Genomic DNA, 27,030 nt, shown 5'->3' with positions numbered 1-27,030 from the left:
TGTTTGCAGTACAAAATCCCCCCACGCGTTATCACATTGTGACTCGGTAGAGTGTAGGCCGGCTCGGCTGTGTACAATTCAGCCATTTTAAAACAGGAGCTTAAAATAAAAAAACAAAAAAAAAAAATCTCACTACCTACCAAGCAACAAAATAAACCACTGTCCACCTTTCATAAAGGAAGGCTCGCTTGATTGCGCAAGACTGGGAGGGTGAATCGCCTCGGGTGAGGTAGCCCCCTGCACCAGCAACAAGTAGGTGGGCAGTGTGCACAGCACTGCTTTCTTCATGATGTTCTATGTCATCAATACAGGTTCTTGGGCACCTTTTTTTTTAACAGAGAAGTTATCGATTTTTTTCTTTTAGATTGGAAGGCGTCATGGTGACTACAAAGACTCGAGGATCTCTGTGATAACCAGTGGCAATCTCTGGTGCCGTGATGGCACGAGGGCCTTCAGATCTCTATTTTGTGGGTGATCAGCTGCCATGGGATCATCAGAGACTCCGAACGGCTCTGTACAGATCGCATGTGCATGTATAAGGTGGGTACGTTACATTGCGCCAGCCCTTTCTTCCCCACGGTTACCTTCAGGTGTGAGTTTCGGCTCATAGGCCTTCCTTTTCTTCTGGCGCTCTTTTTTCTTCATTCTCCGGGCCACTAAAATTTGGTAAAACAGAGTAAAGTTTTAAGGGACATTTTACAGGTTACACAAACAAGTGAATGAGACCAATAAATATATCTACAAACACAGAGCGACCACAACGCTGAAGTTTATACGATACAAAAAAAATCAGAACAAATGTATCTAGAAGCAGAACTACATCCACATGCCACTATAAAATAGTTAACCCCTCAAGCCCCTCTGAACTACACACAGACATTAATGGCCAGCCCGAACAGGAACCCTACAAACAGATTTCTGAAAAGAACGGCATGGTATTTAGATGTGGAGACCGGGTCGTGCGCTAACCATCACTGAGGCAGGGAGGGGGAGAATCTTCCATTTCAGAGTCCTCGGGGCTACGCTCCCTGTATCGGCCACTTCTTCTGGAATCGTTCCCGCTCCGCCGGTGATCACCAGAGCTTCGCCTCTCGCGCTCTGCGTACTGCCAGTCCTGATCTTTCTTCTGCTTCTTCTTGGATGCTGAAAGTATACATGGTGATGGAGAAAGAGGGGAAAAAACCACACAATCACTACATGCATCGTGGGACTAATAACGTCATATTACTCTATGAAATCCCGACCGCAGCCTAAAATAACACCCACCTTGATCATAACATTGTGATAAATCTGGTCAATTAAAATTAATATATATACACATTTGATTATATTATATATTAAAGTGTCATTACCCCTGATATTAGGTCAACGATTAGGTTTGTTCTGCGCTTTTATCACACAAACGGAAAGCGTGTACACGTTGAAACGCTGTGATGCTACATGCGAACAGATTAACACGCAGCGCAGGTAGACCCCCCGGGTACTCACGCTCGAAAGCCTCTTCGCTCTCATTGTCATCCTCGGAGCTGATCTCTGCGTATTTGGGCTTCTCGTTCACTGTACTGCGCTTGCGTTTGTTCATTTTGACGCGCTCGCAGAGCGGCATGGAGGACTCGATCTCCGCCACCAGCTCCGGCGGCAGCTCCTTCAACACCGACTGATCTATTCCACCTAATGAACGAGAGGAGAGGATTGTAAGAGCCCCGTAGGGACTTTATTAGACATTTACCGCTTACATTAGGTTTATGAAAACAGCAGTACAGACGACACCATCGGGAGCTATTCACTAAAGGGAACGATGTGGTTTCATTATTCATTATGAAGGGCCAGCACGGACAGTCTTCAGCAAGGGCTATACTGGCCCTGTATAATGTATAATTCAGTGTAAGAGGACTGGAGAAATGTTTAACTATGCATTATACAGGGCCACCCAACCAGTTCCTGCAGCAGCTCACTGGGGTTAGATCTTTTTGTGTATTTCACAAAGTCCTCTTTCGAACCCCGGAATGTCCAAGTAAATCATTCCACACCAGCACAGAAAGGAGTCCTCAAATACGGCAGCATCTAAAACTTTAACGCGGCTTCACAAAAAGCAAAACTTCACAGAACTCTGAGCGAGAGCCCGGTCAGTAACGACGTCAATCACATACATTCCGTGCTATTCACACGCCAATAACTCACCGGGACAACATCAGGAACGGCCCTCAGAGCCAATCATTCCATTTACACAGATTCTACCCCCACTGAGAGACCCGTCTACAGCGGCATCTGTTCTTATATTTGGAAAACAAATCCGCATACATACACGCATACATACACACACACACATATATATACACGCATACATACACACATATACACGCATACATACACACACACACATATATATACACGCATACATACACACATATATATACACGCATACATACACACACACACATATATATACACGCATACATACACACATATACACGCATACATACACACACACATATATATACACGCATACATACACACATATACACGCATACATACACACATATATATACACGCATACATACACACACACACATATATATACACGCATACATACACACATATATATACACGCATACATACACACATATACACGCATACACGCATACATACACACATATATATACACGCATACATACACACACTCATATATATACACGCATACATACACACATATACACGCATACATACACACACACACACATATATATACACGCATACATACACACATATACACGCATACATACACGCATACATACACGCATATATACACGCATACATACACGCATACATACACATATATACACACATACATACACACACATATATATACACGCATACATACACACATATACACGCATACATACACACACACATATACACATATATATACACGCATACATACACATACATACACACGCATACATACACACATATACACGCATACATATATATACACGCATACATACACACATATACACGCATACATACACACACACACATATATATACACGCATACATACACACATATACACGCATACATACACGCATACATACACATATATATACACGCATACATACACACATATATATACACGCATACATACACACATATATATACACGCATACATACACACATATATATACACGCATACATACACACATATATACACGCATACATACACACATATATACACGCATACATACACACATATATACACGCATACATACACACATATATACACGCATACATACACACATATATACACGCATACATACACACATATATACACGCATACATACACACATATATACACGCATATATACACACGCATACATACACACATATATATACACACGCATACATACACACATATATATATACACGCATACATACACACATATATATATACACGCATACATACACACATATATATATACACGCATACATACACACATATATATATACACGCATACATACACACATATATATATACACGCATACATACACACATATATATATACACGCATACATACACACATATATATATACACGCATACATACACACATATATATATACACGCATACATACACACATATATATATACACGCATACATACACACATATATATATACACGCATACATACACACATATATATATACACGCATACATACACACATATATATATACACGCATACATACACACATATATATATACACGCATACATACACACATATATATATACACGCATACATACACACATATATATATACACGCATACATACACACATATATATATACACGCATACATACACACATATATATATACACGCATACATACACACATATATATACACGCATACATACACACATATATATATACACGCATACATACACACATATATATATACACGCATACATACACACATATATATATACACGCATACATACACACATATATATATACACGCATACATACACACATATATATACACGCATACATACACACATATATATACACGCATACATACACACATATATATACACGCATACATACACGCATACACACACACACACACGCATATATACACGCATACACACACATATATACACGCATACATACACACACACGCATACATACACACACACACGCATACATACACACACACACGCATACATACACGCACACACACACATATATATACACGCATACATACACACACACATATATACACGCATACATACACACACACATATATACACGCACACACACACACATATACACGCATACATACACACACATATATATACACGCATACATACACACACACACACACATATATACACGCATACATACACACACACACATATATATATATACACGCATACATACACACATATACACGCATACATACGCGCATATATACACACACACACGCACACATATATATATATACACACACACACACGCATATATACACACACATCCATACATACACACACACATATATACACACACACAGGAATATACACACGCATATATACACACACATAGGAATACACACACATATACACAGGAATACACACACACACAGGAATACACACACGCATATATACACACACAGGAATACACACACATATATACACAGGAATACACACACACACACAGGAATACACACACATATACATATATACACACACACACACACACACACACAGGAATACACACACATAGGAATACACACACATAGGAATACACACACATAGGAATACACACACATAGGAATACACACACATATACATATATACACACACACATGCATATACACACATATACACACACATAGGAATACACACACACATATACATATATACACACACACAGGAATACACACACACATAGGAATACATATACACACAGGAATACACACACGCATACATACACACACACACATACATATATACACACATACATATATACACACATACATATATACACACATAGGAATACACACACATACATATATACACACATAGGAATACACACACATACATATATACACACAGGAATACACACACACATACATACATATATACACACAGGAATACACACATACATACATATATACACACAGGAATACACACACATACATATATACACACATAGGAATACACATACATACATATATACACACATAGGAATACACACACATACATATATACACACAGGAATACACACACATACATATATACACACAGGAATACACACACATACATACATATATACACACAGGAATACACACACATACATATATACACACATATATATACATATATACGCACATAAGAATACACACACACACATAGGAATACACACACATGCATATATACGCACATAATACACACACACACACACGCATATATACACACAGGAATACACACACACACATGCATATATACACACATAGGAATACACACACACACGCATATATATATACACACACACATGCATATATACACATAGGAATACACGCACACATGCATATACATATATACACACATAGGAATACACACACATATACATATATACACACACATAGGAATACACACACATATACATATATACACACATAGGAATACACACACACATATACATATATACACACATAGGAATACACACACATATATACATATATACACACATAGGAATACACACACACACATACATACGCACACACGCATACACATACATACACACACACATACACGCATACACACACACACACGCATACACACATATACACACACACACATATACACGCATACACACATACATACATACACACACACGCACGCATATACATACACACGCATATATATACACACACACACACACACATACACACATGCATATATACACACACACACACACATGCATATATACACACATATACATACACACATATGCATATATACACACATATACATACACACATATGCATATATACACACATACATACATACACACACACGCACACAGGAATACACACATACACACACACATATACACAGGAATACACACACACACACACATACATATATACACATAGGAATACACACATATACAGACATAAACACACACATAGGAATACACACACATATATACACACACAGAAATACACACACACAGGAATACACACACACATATACATATACACACATAGGAATACACACACACATATACATATACACACATAGGAATACACACACATATATACACACATAGGAATACACACACATATATACACACATAGGAATACACACACATATATACACACATAGGAATACACACACACATATACACACATAGGAATACACACACATATATACACACATAGGAATACACACACATATATACACACATAGGAATACACACACATATATACACACATAGGAATACACACACACATATATACACACATAGGAATACACACACATATATACACACATAGGAATACACACACATATATACACACATAGGAATACACACACACATATATACACACATAGGAATACATTTACCTCGAGGATGACCAATTCTACAGCAAAAGAAGGCTGCCCACTTCCCAGCCCCAAACAACTTTCCCTCTACTTAGAAATCTCTCTTCTAGTTTGCGAGTAAGTGAAGCGCAGGCTAGTGAGTACGCGCATGCGCAGTTATAGGGAGCACGCACTCCGTGTGCATTCGCCAAGACTTAACGAGCCGGCAGCCATCGGCACAAAAGCAGCAGGTGTGCCGAGCCGACGGGTATTTCCCGTCTATAATGTTACACGGTGGTTATGGGTTATATGGTGCGGGTTTGGATCTAGGAAACGGCTTTTTTTTCTTCCCCAGTTCGGTTTTTATTTTCCTATCACCTCCCGGTCTGCAGTTTGTACAGCGGGTAACCCCTTCACGACAAGGGGTATTTTAAAGCTTGTATGTTTAGCCATTATTCTTACACACACTAACTATACAGTAACGCACACACTAACATACACACTCATGCTAATGACATACTGTAACATACACACCAACGCTACACTCATGCACACACTATGCAATATACACTATGCATATGTAAACAAAACACACTAACACTATGCACACAATCTAGCACCACAATACATAGACATACCGACTGACACTACACACACACACACACACACACTGACACTACACATATACACACACACAGACGCTGACTGTGACACTACACATATATACACACACAGACGCTGACTGTGACACTACACATATATACACACACAGACACTGACTGTGACACTACACACACACTGACTGTGACACTACACATACACTGACTGACACTACACATATATACACACACAGACGCTGACTGTGACACTACACATATATACACACACAGACGCTGACTGTGACACTACACATATATACACACACAGACGCTGACTGTGACACTACACATATATACACACACAGACACTGACTGTGACACTACACACACACTGACTGTGACACTACACATACACTGACTGACACTACACATATATACACACACAGACGCTGACTGTGACACTACACATATATACACACACAGACGCTGACTGTGACACTACACATATATACACACACAGACGCTGACTGTGACACTACACATATATACACACACAGACACTGACTGTGACACTACACATACACTGACTGTGACACTACACATACACACACACTGACTGACACTACACATACACACACTGACTGTGACACTACACATACACACACACAGACACTACAGTATACATACACATACTCACACTTACAGACTGACTCTCGCACTATACATACACACACACACACACACCGCTGCCTATCGTCTGCCATCGTAAATCCGGCTCCCTATGCGTTTCTGTGGGGATGCGGTGAAGCGGGTGCTGTGAGGCACACAACAGGGTCACAGTGCATGTTAGGCCCCGAGACGTACGTGTACGTGTGTGTGCGCATATGAGCATGTAAGACAAAAACACGACACATCTGCTTAATAAACCCCGATGTAGAAAGGTGTATTCGTTTTCTTTCACTTGGTTAACAGAACCTTCCCAAGTCTCATCAATGTTTAGCTTTAGCCCAAAGGAGCCATAACGGAGGCCTGTGGGGCCCATGTGGGCCGTTTGTGATACTTTTGCGCTGCCGTCTCTTCTTAAACTGCTGTTACGAGATTCAGCATCCAAAACGGATCAAAGCACCAGACGCAGCGCCGAAGAAGAAACCTAAAAACCAACACTAAAAAGTGCGGCACAGAAGGAAAAACGTCCTCATGAAAATCTATGTGCTTCTGGAGCACCCGTAACGAGGCAACCTAATGAGAGCCTCAGAAAATATCACCAAGTTGGCTCCCGGGATTTTCCAAGATTGTAAACTCGCAAGAGCAGGGCCCTCTTCTCCTTTGCACCGGTTTATTATTGTGTTTATAAATTGTTCTACTGACTGTAACAGCGCTGCGGAATCGGCCGGCGCTTTATAAATAAATGTAATGTAAGCTCTGCTATAGAACGAACCCCTTAAACATTACCCCCCCCAAGCAAAACCAACGCTTCCAAATATCTCTGCTGGTGATATAAAATGCCACTGCAACATCTACATTTAAAAAAAAATGGCATAAAGCCAGTGAATATTTACCCCGACAATAGGCTTTTTGCCCTCATTGCAGCTACATGTTTTTTACATGAGAAGCCGTAAAGACACGGATACACCAGACACAGCGGGTCGCGACACCAAACACGTTTATAAAACAAACCGAAAGCCAATGCAGGATTGTGAGCGCTCATTCACTGAAACTCTAGACGCTTAGGTTCATCATCTGACATACAAAGGGTTAAAGCCCGTCATCATGTACTGTATGTACGTGCCGACTCTTACAAAGACGTACGGAGAACACAGTGACAAGTGACAGCGATCTACATTTCTTCAAGCATTTCTCTAATAATAATAAAAAGTTACTTACGCAAAGTAATCCCTTGCCATAATATATTCCAAAACACACATCATTTAAATGAAAAACACTGCAAATAAAACACTTGGTCGCACGCGCTCCGGAACATAACAGGTTAACAGTGTTTATTTTCCTCAATGACAAGCGTGAGAAAAATTCCGACACGTGCTCCCCGGCAGCGCCACCTGGCGGCCGGATTTATAGACATTCCCAATAAACAGAGCTACGCGTTCGCTTTCTCTTCCTTCAGTCCGACTGCCGAGCGGAACGAGAGAAACGAGCCGGCCTGTCCGCCGCAGGATTCTCACCGACTCGATGCGACCGACAGGCTTTTAAATGTAAATTCTATGACAAAAACCGCTAATTGTTCCAGGCGCATCCGGACTAAGCAAACGGCCATCGCTTGGCTGTAACACGAACAGCACGGAGGGCCCAATCCAACCCTGCATGCGGGGACGACCAGGGGTAAAACCGCATTACACCGGGAGCTTCAGACAGATGTCACGGCGCATACCGACAGCGCACACAATCCTCCAGAACGTTACTGGTTAAAGTCAATGTTGCACAGGAGCGAAGGTAATGTAAACACCATACTATGACATTAATAAACCGAGACAATAAGGGACGCTACAGCCTTCTAAAGAAAGCCCGATTCCAATCCATTCTCCAAGTCACACTTTTTCGAACATGCCTATTCCGGTATCCGACACGAAGCCGTTACCGGACAGACCATGTGAAGTTTGGGACACACGGGTTCCTAGCGGACTCTACACAATGAATAGAGTATCCTTTGGCTTAGAGACCAGCGGGGTGCAGACCGCGCCTTCCAAAGCAATCATAAAACGCAGGACACGACGACTGAACGGCTTGGAACGCCTTGTGACCCGGTCCGCGCTCCTGCTAGCAATCTAAATCAACAGATCTAAAATTCTGATCAAGTGGATCTACACCTGTATTTGTGGATGGTAAAGACCGGGGGGGAAGTGGCGGCTTAAACACAGAGACCCATAAAGACAAATCTGCCCCTGTGACACACACACACACACACACACACACACGGTAGCAAGGGTGCCTGCCCGGTTGCTCGTGAAGTTCTCAGCAACCGCTCGGCGCCTCTTACTCTCCGTGACTCCGTTGCGGTGCCGGCATCTCGTGTTGAGAAGACGGATGCCTCCCTCTCTCACCGCAGGACTCCGGCAACAAGGTAAGTGGGGGGGGGGGGGTAGTAAGGGGGGGGCGCCAGATGAGTAGTCCTCACAGGGTGCCACAACGCCTAAGGCCGGCTCTGCACACATATATAGCATGCAGTAAGCGTATAGCACTTGCTCAGTAGAGTTCAGGCTCCTGATTCAGCAGAAGGAATACATTTAAGGAAACATAAGGCTGGCTGATCTCCGGCTCGTTACACAATGGCTTTAGGTGTTTAAATAAAATACATGTTACAGGGTTTGCTGATGGAAGCAATGCCCGTCGTCGTACAACAAGGAGCCGCAGCGAAGTCACGCGTACCGGCGCAGAGCACTACCAGCTCTCTGGTCACCACACGTGCTTTCCACCTCCATGCAGACTTCTGGGGACGTATAACCCGAAATAACCCAATACCTGTACTCACTCGCCAGCATAAAACCAACAACGCGTCAAATATATTCTCCAGGGACAAAAGTTAAAACGCCTTTCACCAGTACAAAAACACACATTTACAATATATATAAAATGGCGTAAAAAACTAATTCATACCTAAAAATAACTGCCCAGAGACCATCAGCACAAATATCTGGCAAGTATGAAGGACACAACAAAGCACTGTACTCCCTAGACAGCGCGTGCCTGCGCCATGCCTTCGCTGCATATAGAAAACACAAGATTTGCAGTGCGAGCCCCTATGCCGCGATCCTCTCTGCAAACCACTGACATTAAGACTCAGTGTATAGTTGTGATTTAACTATACAGCATACAGGGTCAGATCTTCCCAATGCCCCCAGGAGAGACAGCACAGACTGCTGTAGTTCTTATTTTCTATCCCAACAATCGCATTTTAATTTCTAAGTCTTCTGAGCGCCTTCTGCCAACAGCGATCCAAGAATAAAACGACGACATCAACAGAAATACACATTACTGAAAAGCGGACGGGCCGGGATTTTACGCTTGGGTGACATTTTCACAGCACAACACAAATCTTCCATATTTAACCTATTTTTTTCTAGTTTTTGCAACTTTTGTCAACCTTTTCTTAGCCAGTTTACCCTGATTATTAATGTGTACATAAAGGGGCATACTGTATGTACTAACAGGGTTAGTGTAGGATAATTTAATACCATAAAGAATTTCATGTTGTAATTCATTAAGCAGTAGCTGCTTGTTTGGGAAATGAGCCGGTTGGTAGCACTCAGTACCCAGACCTGTCGCTGTCAAAGCAAAAAACCCAAGATAGTCTTTACAAGATCCGTTATCAAAGACACGTGCAGTTCGCGTAGACAACACATGCCGTAGATAAGAATGCACTCAGCTCTATAAAAGCTCTACAGATTTCAAACCACAATAATCGCCATCATAACTAAACCCAAATTCACCAGCAGCGCTTTTCTGCATCATTTCAAGCGCGATGACAAAAGCTGCCCAAATTCCACCGTTTTCACATATGCAAAATAAAAAGGTTCTAATCGAGGGCGATCGGAGAGAACGTATAAACATCTTACCTTTGCTAGGCTTAGAAGGTCGGTTCTTGTTGGATTTCATAGAACCCCTTGACTTGTCTTCTCGTTCCTTAATCAGTTTCTGCACTTCATCCAAAGAGAGCTTTTGGAGAACCACAACAGGCTTCGCACCTTTATTAAGGTCTTCCACCAGGCCGATTTTTTCCCCTCTTTCTTTCTGCTCTCCTTTTAATTCCGGTCGTTTAGGTTCCTGAGTGACATTGCCATCCTTGTCCCGCTTGAGCTTTGGAATGACAAAGTGTTTCAGCGCACCCTGACTCCCACCCAACAAATAACTTGGGAACCCTGCCTTGTCGCCGTGCGTTTTATTCCCATCCATCTTACTTTTGTTACCATCGGTCCTTTTGTCATCTTTGCCGGTAGGCGATTTTAATAAAGGTTTATCCGATTTAGGTTTATTAGAGTCAGGTTTACCGTCGGGTTTAATCCGAGGACTACCCGGCCTGGATTTTTGCTCTCCAGATGAAAGCCTATCCCTTGACTCGTCAGAATCGGGCCTGTGTTTCTTTTCAGATTTTTCCATTTTTGATGCATCAGGTTTATTGCCCCCATGTTTTGACTCCAGTTCATTTTTGTTGAACGACCTCAAGGACTCGGGCCTCCGGACCCTTGACATATCCCCTTTGTGCCTTTCGGAATCTCTCTCATCAGATTTCTGTTTTGGGCTTTCGTGGTCGCGCCTTGAACCATCGTGCCCAGGTCTCCCGTCTACCTTCTGCTGCTTCCCCCCATCGGAGCGGCTTTCAGACTTCGCTTTAGAGGACTCGCATTTGGAATCTGATTTTTGTTTCGGCGTATCCGGTCTCTTCTCTGATGACAATCTGATGGAATCTCTTCTATCGTGTTTGTGTTTCGGCGTATCTGCACGGCCATCAGACTTTTGTTTGGTCGCCTCTGGATGCTCTGGATCACCCTTGGAGCGGTGAGACTCCGGTCTCGCCTCCGATTTCTGCCTAGGCGTCTCTGGTCTGCCCTCATTCTTTTGCCTGGGTGTTTCTGGCCGACCATCGCTCTTATGCTTAGGTGTTTCAGGGTGCCCATCAGTCTTTTGCTTAGGAGTGTCACACTTGCCCTCGCTCTTTTGTTTGGGGGTATCGACTTTGCCCTCACTCCTCTGTTTGGGTGCCTCAGCCCTCCCATCACTCTTTTGCTTGGGTGCATCAGGTTTTACCTCGCTCTTTTGCTTAGCCTGCTCAGTTTTCCCCTCGCTCTTTTGCTTAAGCTGCTCCGGCTTTCCGTCAGTCTTCTGTCTAAGCGTATCCGGCTTGCCCTCGCTTTTTTGTTTGGGTGCGTCTTGCCTCCCTTCAGTCCGTTGCTTCGGGGTATTGGAGCTCGGTTTCGGATCAGTTTTGGTATCAGATTCATTACTGTTCTCGTTCTGTTTTATCTCGTCAACATTACATGGCTTGTCCTCGTTTGCTGCTTCGCTGAGCTGTTTCTCAAGCTTTACCTCCTGATCAAGACACTTGTTCTCCACCTTAGTGTCCTCGCAGCTTAATTCAAAGCCCTCCGGTTTGGCCTCCACTTTGCTTTCCTCAAAAACCGAAGGTTCTTCGCCGCACTCTGGAGGTTCAGCTTTGATGTCGAAAGGTTTGGTTTCATTCTGCAATTCCTCCGGCCGGTTTTCAGCTGTGCTCTTAAAAGAATTATCCGGATTCTCGGCTTCCAGGTCAGACTCTTTTCTTGGTGTCGCTGGGTTGGTCTCTGGGTTGTATTTAAGGAATCCAACAGCGTATTCTTGTGGACCAGGAACAAATCCATCATTGCAGTGCTTTGCGTCTTCAGGCTGCCTGACGAAGTCTGAGTCCTGAGTACCAGTTGCCTGAGTGTCCCCCCTGCCGGCATGCAGAAGATCGATGCTGACCATCAGCGCCGGCCTCGAACCATTCCCTGCGGCATCTGTTTCCAGGGAAGCTGGTTTATTTCCTCCGGTAGCACCCCCAGCTTCTAATGGATAGGAATCTTGTCTGCGCTTCTTCAAGGGTTTATCTAAGAGAGAGAAAGAGGATATTAAAACAGATATAAAACAACACACGTCTCCCCCAAAACCCAAGCGCTATTATTAGGGGGCTGGTGTTCTGTTAAAGGAAAATCCTTATGCCCTAAGGTCAGGCCCCCCAAAAAAATACATGTTCAGCACGCAGTGCAACTGAAATAATTCAGAATGACTGCTAGAGTTTGCTAAATAAAAAAAAATGCTGAAAATAAAAATAAGTTGCCATCTATAAAAATGGAGATAAAAAGAGAAACACATGCAAACCAAAGCAGAGTAAATGGCGTTGCCGGGTGCTTGGGGTGCTGATCACATTTAAAGCAAAAACCTGCACTACAGACATAGACCCAAAACTATCAATACTTCTACGATGGCCAGCATAGCCAGAGCAATTACTTAAAAAAAAAAACCCCAGCAACATAGGGCAGGGACACGGACAGATTGCGAGTCTTTGCTGCCATAGCAGGATAAAATAGTTTCTTTATTTGAAGAGAGAATTTAATGACATATCTTGCTGCTTTATTATGCTATATTACACATACCTTTACAAACGACATTATAAAAAGCACGTGATAGGATTATGAGAGTTTTAACATTAATCCTGGGAGAATTTTGTTGAGCGCATCAACCCGTGCAAAAATGTAATAAGCATAAAAACAATGTATTTAAAACGCGTTCACTAGGACAGCTCTGTCCAAATCCAGAAACCAAGGGCCACAAGCCAACCTGTTTTTCGCATTATTCCTCTGAATATGTAAGAGAAGGACTCCAGGACAGCCTATTTTTATAGTCAGGCGCTGGAAGAACATGCCTATATCGCACATATCAATGTAGGTCGCATGGCTCTTTACAAACGATCTTTCACCTTGAAACATTATTACCTTTATCCAGGACTTCTTTAGAAAAACGTTCCCTCTCGATGGCAGATTCCCGTTCTATCCTCTCAATCTCTGCCAGGGCATCCAGTTCCACTTCGTCGTATGGCGTTATGCTCCCTGGTTGTTGGTGCTGTGTCGGAGCCACAGGAGGTTGAGGCGGTTTTGCAGCTGCGGATGTGTTGGGCTGAAGGACGGGCACTTGCTGCTGCACTTGGAGGAAATCTGCTTGCTCCTGAAAACAAGCGGCAGCATTCAGCGGGCGACTTATGTCCTGCGGAGTCATTGGTGTTTTCGACAGGTGCCCCGGGTACTGCACGTTAAAAGAGTCTCCCTCCGACAAGTTACTATCCTCCATGCTGGGAAGAAGGTCTCCTTGCTGATCCATTTCAGAAGATCTCACACGAGAAAGTCTTAACGTAAGCTTGGTGGAGTCCTTGGAAGGAGAACTTATGATGTCATACATTGCAGACTTTTCACTCTGCTCCTTCTCATCCTTAGTTAATTTTAACTTTTTTTGTTTCTTCAGCTTTCTGTCTGGGGAGTCCAGCAGTATGTCAGGAGGAGCATCGCGTGGAGAGGCATAAGGAGGAGGCTGAGACGGTAGGATTAATGGTCTTGATCCTACATAAAGAATAAAGAGGGGAATCATGCTCTTTGTAACCAAAATCTTTAGATTTACATGGCCCAGCCCATTATTAAATTCCAGTCAATGTTATAGAATCTACTGCATTGTCTGACACCCATTTATACAACTATACCACACAGTAAAAGGACATGTACAAATATCTTATTTATCTCCACTACTATTAACTTAGCATATCAAGAAGTACTTAACAAAACTAGCCCCAGGGGTGATCAAAATTATGGGGATGGGTACAATAAGATACGTTTTTTTCTCATACCATTCTTACTGTCAGTTCCACGTAACTGGAGTGTTTGTTATTCACAGCTAAAACTAGGACCACACGGCTCTTGTTACATTAAGACACAATTCTGTTCAAAACGGATTAGAAGACAGAAGAGATGTCAAGCATTTAACGGATGTTAAGATGTGCCAAAACCAAAGGCAAATGCATCCAGTTCCTCTTAAAAGCCTCAGTGCCCGCGCAGAATGAATGTGGCATCCTAGCCCTGCCCCCGCTTAAAGAGGGCAGGTCGTCGGGTTACAGACAATTTGTGACCCCGAAACAATATTTAGTTGAGGGGGAAAAAGGCTTGCAATAAAATGTGTCCAGTAAAGACCGAGTTTCCCACCAGCCCAAGAGGAATGGAGAAAAATCCAGAGTTTGATTATTTATATGCTTTGATTGCGCTATGTAAAACAATAATAATAATAATATATGGCAAGCAAGGCGGTAGAAGAAAGACCTATCTTTACATTAGGTCAGTATTTTAATGAAGGGAAAATAATCAACTGCTAATGAATCCAATGTAAATTTTGCATGCTGTGCGAAAGAATGAAGGAGATCAAGACGTCCAAGTGATATCCGCAAGATCTTCCCGTTTAAAAGTAAGCATCCAGCTTGTAATAGAAAGAGGCGTTCCGGGAAGCAGCTTTAGTTCGAGGTTACTGCAGGATGCCTAATGTTTACGTTCATTTTTCTGCTCTCTCGTATCCGATTAAGGAAATCCAGTAAGTGAATGCATTAAGTGGTGACAAATTACTTCAGCACAGGAATTAAGATCTGGATTAAGCATCTTCTCTTCATACCGATGTACAAAACAATCTCTCACAATCCCAAATACACGATTTAACCACACGCAAGGAGCAAAAGCATGTATGGAAGCTTTAAATATTAATTCATGGATAAAGTAGGGGTACCGGACACCGCTGAACGGTGTAAACATTAGGCAAACATGAAGCCCAACATCCAGAAGCACCAAGACCGCGATTCTTCTATAACAAAACAGATTGCGGGCCAATGGCAAACCAAAAGCAACAAAGCAAACGTTGCCATCAGTACCTGCTTTACCGTGGATTTACTCTAAGGGCGCAAAAAAAATGCCAAGTGAGCAATGAGGACATGAAGGAGACTACTCGGAAAAATACTAAATACGCCGGAAACGACAGAAGACAATCACCAATATCCATTTCCCTGTAGGACACACACGCGATGGACCTGCGCTGCCACTTTCCTCAGGGCAATATTATCTATTCTATATTCCAGACTACTACCAAGTACAGGGAACCAGGAAGCGGAAAACATCCATAGAGATCAATAGTAAAACAGCACAAGAGCTTCGGATACATGGTAGAAGACAAAACAGGACACGGTAGGCGCAAGTCCTGCAAACTAGATTTCCATGCAGATATCCATCTGTAAATCACTGGCATAGAAGCACTGATAGTATACAATTTACACAAACTTTTGGGGTTTTATAAGGAGAAGTGTGTGTAAAAAGGGGACTTTAGATACAACAGACCGCACACATTGAGCTCATAATACATTATTGTATTTGGAAGAAGCCTCCTCCAGAAGTCACCACCGTGATAAAGAGATTTATAGGGAAGGTCACAGCGATCCGGTGCATCAGATACACATAAGACGAAAACCGAGCTGCAAAGGAGCAGAATGGGGAAGCGAGACTGAGCGTTCTCCCAGGTTAAGAGCAGATCATCCTTGGTTAAGTAAAACATGGGCTGCTTGTGGAATCCGCTGTCAGTGTGCGGGGGTGAAGAGATTTCTAAACACGCAGAGATAAGCAAAGCGCGCTCCATCACACTTCCCAGCAGAATTTGATTCGTGCGAACTGTCCTCGTTCCCAGTTTGAGTCCTGTTCCTGCTGTGTTTGCCATACTTCCAGGGGCAATGTGTTCCCCCACAGTAAATAATGCCGCTAACTCCACTGCCGCAGACCCGACGTATTCCTCCTTCCCATATAGCTTGACCGAGAAGTCCATCTTTGTAATCAAGCACCGGCGGACCAGTGACAAATCCCCTGACCAAGCTTCTAAGAAATGCCACATCCACAAGACTGTTCTGCAGCGATGATCGAAGGGCTCATAATCCACAACTTTCAAGAAATTGGATTTTCGGGCAGAAGCGGCACAACGGCCAGAGGTTTCTTTGCTGAAGGTCCGTACACAGACATGAATGCTTCTACCATAAACGTGTACAATCATTTTACTAACGCAAACAAACTGCAGAATAGCCCAAAATCCAGTGCAAGAGGAAAAAGGACAAGATGTTATGGTGATTTTGCCGAGTATGGAATATACTCTGCTGGTTAACAAAAAATATATACCAGGATAGAGTGTGTAAGGTTGAGTTTGCCTTTCAATTTAGAAGCCATGGCAACAAGCAAACGTCAAATTTGTTCAGATCCCAATTCCAGCTGTGAATAACCTACAAGCTGCTAGTTCTGTTCTAGCAGACTGACCATTTTAACAGTGGATCCAGATACTAAAGAATGGTAAGCACTCTACCCACTTAACTGCATGAAAACACATTATTCATTCGCAGATACATTTACTACTTTTGGCAGTACTGTACCTTTTGGGGTTCCTTCGCTGCCAGCTGGCGAGCATACAGACTGTGGAGACCTCAGCGAAAAGGAGGCAGCATTTCTAATTGAAGAATCACTATCCTAAATAAAAGAATAGCAAAGTATTATCGCAAGTTTTTTTTATTACGGTCCAATAGTACGCTGCCACACATTAGGGAATACCGACACTGAAAGGGCACCTCACCTTATAACGCAAAAGGAATTGAGTGACCACAGCGTTTATACCTCACCCTACAATATCAAGTATGAAGAGGACGCGTAACAACCATATCATTATTAAAATTGGACTAAATAATGGCTAAACGACTGGAGATCAGTTACATAAAGTGTTACTTTCAAGATTAATCAGCAATAAATCTCGGTGAATATAAATGACAATTGTTGGTGCGCTTAACCAACATTTATCACCAGTTAGCGAGGGAGCTTTGAACCATCTGCATGGTAGTTTTAACTACGCAGTTTCCTTCACAACTGCTTTTGCTTGTAAAGTCACAAGATCACCGGGCTTAAATAATAATAAATACTTTGGATGCAAAGCCATACCTCACTACCCAGTCTTTGTACCATGGTGATATATTCGTCACCGGTGCCGTGCCTGGAGTTGTCGGCATGGTGGTTTGCAGAGTTGCCCGACAGCTGAGTGGACACTTTATTTTCATGCATATTTCTGAGTCCACCGGCGACTATGGGACTTGAAACAGATGCTGCAGATAAGACACGAGAAACATAAAAGGTATGCTTAAAAACAGAAACACCAGAGATTTAGGATTTACTTGAAACCTGCAAGTTCTTCCCCACGAACCATAGGACAAGCAATACTTTGTACTCATTTGAATAACAAGCTCATGATCCAAGCAAATTTAAGCTGAAAAACTATTTTGGGAACATCAATGAACGCACAGAAAGCCAGATTAAGTAGCGAGAAACCTGCCCTGAAAAAGCCATCAATGAGCAGTCTCCTGAGACATGTATAGACATTCTGCTTGTAAGGTAGCAGGCTTCGTTTAGGTGATCTACGGCACAATAGCTTCATATCGATGCCACGCGCCTACGTTGCAATATATTGCAAATTAAATTAAGTGTTCTGATTTTGTTGGAAATGCAGGGCAGGAAAACATCTTTGTGAAACAATTAGAGTAAGAATGAAGAGAAAGGTGGTATGAAAGTGATTTTATCACCATAGCAACCAAAAGAAGGTTCAAACTAAGGGAACCATCCCATTTGTTGCCATGGTGATAGGACTGCTTCCGAAACATTGCACTACATACACCTTTTATACATAAGGGATTATCCTGGTATGAACTCTCACTAGCTCTTTCAATATATCTACCCTTTCCGTGGGGTATAGACTTACCTTGTTGCATCTGCTGATGCTGCGGGTAACTTCCAGAGTGGGCATATGGCATGTATCCTGCTGGGCTTTGCGGAGCATATGGACTAGGAACAGGGCTATTCTGCTGGCCAATAAACCTGTTTGTAGAACTGGACTGGGGTGGCACAAATCGACTGAAAAATAAAGATTTTTTCCCGGCATGAGCATTATGTTTTTTAATATGGAAACTTATTTTAATCCCTTACATTGACTTAAGTAATAAGTCACGATATAGAATTTCTTATAAACCATAGGTGCTAAAATTATACGCATTGAGCTTATATATTATATTTGACAAAGCATTAATTTACCATGTGGATTTTTTAAGAGGGCGATTGGATGACATCACAAGCAAACTAAAGCAATCGATAGAATATAACAAAATCAAATTTTTTTTTCTGCATTTGCCCAACTTTGCACCCATAAACCTCAAACATTTCTGAGATAAGCTCAACAGGCATACTTCAAAGCTCGCCCCGTGGCAAGGCCCAACGAATGCCTTTTCTCTATGAGTTGTGCCATTACACAGGAGAAACCATCGAGGCGTCGCACTGATCCGATGACGGGGTCAACCCAGACGCAAAACTTGGGCAAATCTCCTCTCCATAACAGAAGCCTGACAGCCGGCTGTGGGTTACCTGGAAGGGCTGTGTGAGATAGTGGTTGTTTGTTGATAAGTGGAAGATGCGGGGCTCCCATGCATGGAATTTGTGGAAAGCTTGAACTGAGACATCATCATCCCTGAGAAGATAAAAACAATGTATCATTTGTACCAAAAAACAAACTAATATAGGGGGGGGGGGAGCAGTTTGTTGCTGCTGGTTGAACGACAGCAACAAACCAATACGAAAATTACATTTTGATGGGACTGTAAAAGGTTTATATAATGTAGCACAGCCCTTTCCCAGAAATAATAGAAAACACATCTAATATAAGGGGGGGTCAGTCTGGGTTCTATGATAGAGAAACGTTGTGCTACTTCAGGTTCCAATAACTTGCGAGCGCCAAATATAGTCTATTTTTTATAAAACTGTAAAAAAAAAAAAAAGTCGCCCAAGTACTATTTACAGACAGCTACTGTTGTCATGCAAACAAAACGTGTTATATTTTCACAATCGAATCGGTCCCACGGGAATCAGAGCTTCGGATGAACCATGCTACACTGCTACAGCGTGAATGTAAAGCCAAGCGCTTCCGAAACTGAAACCCCCATAGTAAGTAAAAAAAAAAAAAACACCCCTACGTATACTTTCGGTTTAAGAAAGCTGCATTTGGAGGTCTGAGTTCTGAAAGCTTCAGTTTCTATCCATTACTTTATGAACGCGGCCATCGGAAAATAGCTTTAGAAACGTCTTTGGCCCGATACAAACATTAATAGACTTTATAGTGCAATGAAAAGTAACTAATCACTAAACCACCTACCACTTTGTACTCCGTATCTGTTCTGCATACTCTTCTCCCTGAAGACATTGGGATTTCTGGCCAGGGTGGCCTGCAGCAGCACCGGTATGTCCCCTTCTGGATCATCGCTCCCCAAGTTATCCTTTAGTTCTCTGTCAGGAGGCAACACAACGTTACTTAATAAATTACCCATACAACTGCGGATCCAACGGGAAACAATCCCCAGCCCGGCGACTGCTGGCAAGCCACATCGCTCGTTATACAGAGGCACTTAAATAACGCACCGCTGACTATCCCCTTATGTTACGCAATAATCAAGGAATGACTGATGTAAAAGTCAGACGCCGGACTCAACGTCCGAGACCACGTTAGGAGCCACGGCTACCTAACCCTCAGATTCATTAAACGCTAGAAATAGTTATCTGTACAGAAGATTCATTTTATGGCGACTCATTACACTTAAATATATTTATTCACCAAACTAGCAGGCAAAGGAATACGGCTCCCACGCCACCATACATCCCAGCACGTAGCGACACCGCTCCCCTTATAACAGGCTCTGAAAATCTAACGATTACAAATTCATTCAAAAATAAATAGGAAACTAGAAACAAAGAGCAGCCGAAGCCGTTGAGTGCAGAGCGGAGGGTTAATGTAGTCTAGCTTGCATTGCAGAGCGATTAACCCCTCCCGCTCCATTACTGAGCCAGCAATACGCTGGAGTAACAGATCCTGATTCGGGGCTATGGCAGCGCAATTCATTTAGTGTATCACGGGGGCCCGGGTGGACAGTTGGCCCTTGTTGGTTGACAAGGTATTGCCAATCTATACGCTGCATGTTCGGCCGTTACGGAGATCAGATTCCCATCACCGGCTCATTCGTTCACTGGGGTGAGAAAAGCCTTTCTTCTTCTAGGAGAAACTTGAGGCAGAGAAAGAGTCGGGCTCGTTCTCTGTCGGTGTGAGTAGCGCATGCGGAGGGGGCATTACAGCGATGGGGCATTAAAACATGACCTTTCACATCTACACTACAAACCTCTACGCATCAGAGAGGAATACATATCCCACGTACAGAAAACACGAGTACAGACTCCGGCCAGGCCGCTACACAGCTAGAATACAAAAGGGGTCATAAATTATCCATTCTCACCGCAATGAGAACAAAGGGTTCGGAATAAAGATGGATCCTGGTGGCAGAGCATTGCATTAGCGGCTTTGGTGATCCCACCATACCTTGCCCCAAAATCTCTTAATATACAGCCATGGTAATTTGGTATATTTGAGACAAGGCTTTGCACAGAATATAATGCCGCGGTTATACAGCAGCAAGTATAACCTACACAGAAAAATACAGCGAAGGGACCAGCCAAAAGGTGACCACGGATAGGTTGTTGCCATAGAATCAGAATACGCTTCTGAAGTCAGGTTACTTTTAGGTCATTAAACTTGCAGAGGAAATAATAAACTGATGTACCTGCAACACCCGGGATAGCGCGATAAATGATTACGATAAGTGCAACAGAAACTTTAAAAATAGAACATTAAATAATAAGTCAGATGAGCGGCAGATTCTGTTCTGATTTTACCCCAGAGAGAGAGAGAGAGAGGCTTTCATTCAGACTCTATGGCAACTGCCTATAAGTGGCTGCTTTTGTCTGGGTCCTGTGCTATATTTTGCTTTTATTTTCCATGTAGATTATTCAAACCGCTGTAAACGTCCCCTAAGCCAAGGACACGCGCCAGTAAAGGGGCACGCATCCCAATCCTTAAACCTACAGCACGCAATGTGACACACGTATAATGTACATCACACAATACACACAAACCGACAAGGACGGCATCCTATGTGGCATAGAGAACAGCAAACAGCAACTAGTATCAATCGGAAAGACCACTAAAGGGTTACATTCCATACATAAAACGGTCTCAGAAACCTTCAAGCTAAACCAATTGAATACTGCTCACGGAGACTCTAAACCCGTCAACGTCGCCTTAAAGTGACCCGAGATGACAGTCCTGGTAATTTCATCAGAAACAAGCAAAGAACTAGACCAAAAAAATCCAGGTTATCCCCCCCCACCCCCCATATGACAGCAAGGGGGGGGGATAAATAGATGACATGGGAAAGTGTTTTAATATATCTTTAATAAATGTAGGTTTTGTGAAAGGTCATGAAAGGCAAAATATATATGAAAATATGTAACCCGAATGCGCTAAATCACAAAAAAACTCATGGCGTTGAAACTAAACGGAGCCCAATTCTAGGCACTTTGGGATGAATCCTTAGACAGTGTAGAGGGGCAAGACACGGAAGTAAATAACCCCGCCGCGGAGCAATCAGTTACACAGTAACTGGACATTCACAAAGGGTTAACGTTCTTACATGTGATCCGTGGACACCTGGTTGAGGCTGTGGACCAGCTGAGACACCAGCGGCTCATCCCGGCACGCGAGGAGGCAGTTCACGTCTTCCGCTATCCGCCCGTTGAACAGGAGGCTCTTGGTCGTCGTAGCCGGTAAAGGAGATGGAAGAGGCAGCTGGTTCAACACTAAAGGTACAGAGAAGATATCAGGCATGGAAGTGACAACACGCAAGGCCAACAATTACACAGTGAAAGTTACCAACAAACAGAAGACTGCGCTGCTTTCCGAGGGATTCTGTACAGTTTTAGATTACATTATTTGCCGCGCCTCTTCAGGTTTAAGACTCCGGAGGCTTCGCAGACCCGGCTCGTATAACACCCCCGAATCAAACCGGCCGTCCCGCTATTAGCACACGCTACAACGTATATCCCGTGCTGATCGCTCAGGCACACATGTTCTATGGCACGTGATGCCGTGTGAACCCTTTGATGATATAACACAGGGCCGCGCATGCATGTGGGGCACCCGGCCAAGGAGCCTTTTATAATTCAGGAGGCAGCCATTCGGGGGGGGGAATAATTGATTAATGCTAACAGAAGACCTGAAAAGCCTCCTGTAAGCACGTCACCTGGCACTAACAGAGCATCCAAAACCATACGGCTGTGTCTGTCATAAAAGACCTTTAAAGAAACATTCTCTCGCTCATCAGAATCTCTATTTTTCTCCTTCTATGCAGGTGATATTTTTTCGGGGGTTGTCCTATAATCAGATCTCATATAGAGGTCTGACTACAAGACTAAGATCCAGATCTCCCGCAGCGCTGCAGGAGACCCGGATCCTTCTCTCTGGCAGCAGATGGAGGTCTGTGTGCTGCGCGCAGATAACCACCGCTGCTGCCAGCACTTAATCTGGGGCTTTTATAATGGAGCGCAGGCATCCGGTGCTCATTCATAGAAGCCCAGGCGTGTGACTGGCAGAAGCGGAGGTTGTGTACGCACATCACCCAGACCTCCACCGGCTGACCCCACTAGACACCAGGGAGTCAGAAGCATGGGGGGGGGGGGGGGGGGCGGCAGATTGGCAAATATAAAGAAATAAAAACAAGAAATGCATTTTTTTTTTCATTAACAAAAACGCCCATCAGAAGCTAAAGGAAAGGCATTTTACATTACTGAAGGGTGATAAGCGGAACAGCCTCCCAGCTGAACCGGTAGAGGCCAATACAGAGAGGGATTTAAAACACGCAAAGGGTCGGCGTTTAGCTTTTTAATGTAAGCCAAGGCCCGCGACTGATTAGTCTTCACACAGCCAGACTAGACGGGCCGTGTATTTCAGGGCCGTGTATTTCAGATTGTTACCAACGCACATTAAATAACATTTCAGCACACAAAGAAAGATATCTGCTATATCAACCATCATTTACTAGGAAGAAGCCAGCCACAAATGGGGAGGAAAAATCCATGTGCAAACTCCAGGGACGAGTGTGGCTGATGAAGTGTGCACTCCACTCACCTAAAAGTATTCCCGCCACACAAACAATCAAAGATCAGAGCAGAAAACGCAACGACGACGCTGATCACAGGGACTGATCTCTGATATCAGAAAGACTTCTGGGGTAACACCCGTGCTGGCCCACCACCCAAAATAACACCCGCTGGCCCACCACCCAAAATAACACCCGCTGGCCCATCACCCAAAATAACACCCGCTGGCCCACCACCCAAAATAACACCCGCTGGCCCATCACCCAAAATAACACCCGCTGGCCCATCACCCAAAATAACACCCGCTGGCCCATCACCCAAAATAACACCCGCTGGCCCACCACCCAAATCCCCCCTAACAAATAAAGGGGGGCGGTGGCAATACATCTCAGTGACGACACAGTGCTCATCACAAAGCTCACTCCATCTGCGCACTGGCAGAAAACGCCCTGACAGATTACAAGGGGTTAAATTCGACCGCCTTTCACAAGCTCACTGTATGTAAGTTTTGTCTCATGTTTCTACCGGAAAACCCATTCTTCACACTAAACGACAAATGAAAGCGGTCGATGGGTATTTCTCATCATCTAAACGGAGCTCCATCACTAAACGGTGCGGATAATCCATCCCGTAGGATGTCCCCAGCCAGCGGTCCCGTACCTCCGTGTCAGGCTAGGGGAATACACGCGTGTGCGGCCGGACAAGACGCGACCTGAGATAAACTAGTTTAACGGGTAAAATCTGGGAAAGCACGGCTTTAAAGATTAGCAGCCAGAAGAACGAGAGATCGTGAAAGAAACATAGAATGAGACAACAGATCAGGCCCATTCGGCCCTCGTCTAGTCCGTGCGTTTCTCCTGCTGTAAAGACGCTAAAAGAACTTACATTCAGGAGCCATATGTCTATCCCATGCATGTTTACAGCCCCTCATTGTATTACCCTCTACCACTTCTGATGGGAGGCTGGTCTATTTATCTAGCACCCTCTAAGTAAGCTTCCCTCCCGTACTTCGTTGTTAAAATGTTTCTTTCCTTCAAGCTACACATAATGAACGGATCAGCTTTCCAAACAAACGCTGAAACAAACAAACAAGACAAATACTTTAACACTGGATTGAAATCCTAACGCGCTGTAACAAGACTGCCGTAAACAAAATCAGTAACTTTACAGGACAAGTTTTAATGGGGAGGAATAATCACACAGCTCTAGAGAGCAGGGTATACATATAAGGTGCTTATTCTATAAACGGGTTTATAATTGGTTTAACGGCGTATTACTGCCCCTACCGCTGGGGTATTATACAGGGGGGGTGGGGCGTGTATTATACAGGGGGGCTGGGGCGTGTATTATACAGGGGGGGTGGGGCGTGTATTATACAGGGGGGGGGGGTATTTACAGCTTCTATTTGTTACAACGCAAAAGCAAAGAAAGAACCCGGAGACTTACAGTCTGTGAGACTAGCAATGCCCGCTAGAGTGGTGATGGGAACATGAGGCATATCCCCATTCATCCTGAAGCTGTAGGATGGCCGTATCTACGCAGGTACTTCAAACGAGTCGCCCGATGTCATTACTTCCCATCTCTTAGACACTGGGGAGGAAAAACAGGCGCAGGGTTAGTGTGTGAAAGCCTTCGATGACAGCAAACATTTTATCGATGTCAATAGCACAGATTTATAATAACTAAAAAACAAAATCCCAGAAAGAGAGAGAAAATCCCAAAACCATCCCCGACGGCGGCCGGCACAACAAACCGGAAACCTCAAAAAAACGTTTCTACCCCCAAAATCCTTCAGCGGCCTTTTTCTGGAGCAATGGCAACCCATTACCAACAACCATGATTCATGTGCTTTACTGTAATAAAGCCCTCTCCACCTAATGGGGAGGAATAATCATGCTTTGTACGCCCGTTCTGGTTTTGTCAGACCCGTGTAAATGCACGGTGCTATATAGATAAAAATAAAGAATGTTCAGAATTAGTTAAATACAGATTAAAAGCCGTGGAGCTAAATGGCCGGTCACACATTAAGCCGAGGGCACCGACGGCACGCGCTGACCAGCCTGTGCTTGTCGGCATTCACCGGGCGTCCTGAGCACGGGGGCCCTGACGTGTTCCAGCGAGCCTCGTCACTTCGGAGCCCTATCGGGATATTCACATATGGGAGGTATTAGAGAGCAGAGAACATGCGCGCCCGGCATCGGGGGGAGAGGCGCCGTGCTGATGAAAAAGAACACCCCGGAGAATCGCACCCTCTGTGTATTTACAC

General features: G+C 43.6%; 1 protein-coding gene across 3 annotated transcripts in view; it reads right to left on the bottom strand.

Annotated features, from left to right (window-relative positions):
* Positions 1–26,274, bottom strand: part of LOC149283771 (nipped-B-like protein) — a 41,102-nt gene extending 14,828 nt beyond the window's left edge. Inside the window, exons 1-14 of one of the 3 annotated variants that reach the window (XM_089497269.1) lie at positions 26,211–26,274; positions 23,300–23,465; positions 20,938–21,068; positions 20,154–20,256; positions 19,498–19,649; positions 18,687–18,847; positions 18,131–18,224; positions 14,640–15,257; positions 13,211–13,754; positions 12,678–12,841; positions 11,748–12,626; positions 1,489–1,671; positions 970–1,143; positions 585–656 (exon numbers count right to left, since the gene is read on the bottom strand). In XM_089497269.1, the coding sequence (XP_089353395.1) occupies positions 585–656; positions 970–1,143; positions 1,489–1,671; positions 11,748–12,626; positions 12,678–12,841; positions 13,211–13,754; positions 14,640–15,257; positions 18,131–18,224; positions 18,687–18,847; positions 19,498–19,649; positions 20,154–20,256; positions 20,938–21,068; positions 23,300–23,465; positions 26,211–26,274 (3,505 nt within the window). Of the gene's footprint in view, positions 1–584; positions 657–969; positions 1,144–1,488; positions 1,672–11,747; positions 12,627–12,677; positions 12,880–13,210; positions 13,755–14,639; positions 15,258–18,130; positions 18,225–18,686; positions 18,848–19,497; positions 19,650–20,153; positions 20,257–20,937; positions 21,069–23,299; positions 23,466–26,210 lie in introns of all 3 variants that reach the window. The other 2 variants (XM_089497270.1, XM_089497271.1) reach the window with 2 other exon arrangements.
* Positions 26,275–27,030: the final 756 nt, after the last annotated feature.

This window comes from Sceloporus occidentalis, unplaced genomic scaffold (genome assembly GCF_023333645.1).
Source record: "Sceloporus occidentalis isolate IW3139 unplaced genomic scaffold, rSceOcc1.0.p SCAF_101, whole genome shotgun sequence".
Classification (NCBI taxonomy): domain Eukaryota; kingdom Metazoa; phylum Chordata; class Lepidosauria; order Squamata; family Phrynosomatidae; genus Sceloporus; species Sceloporus occidentalis.
Note: the sequence above shows the minus strand (reverse complement) of the source record. Positions and strands in the feature narration are given on the sequence as shown.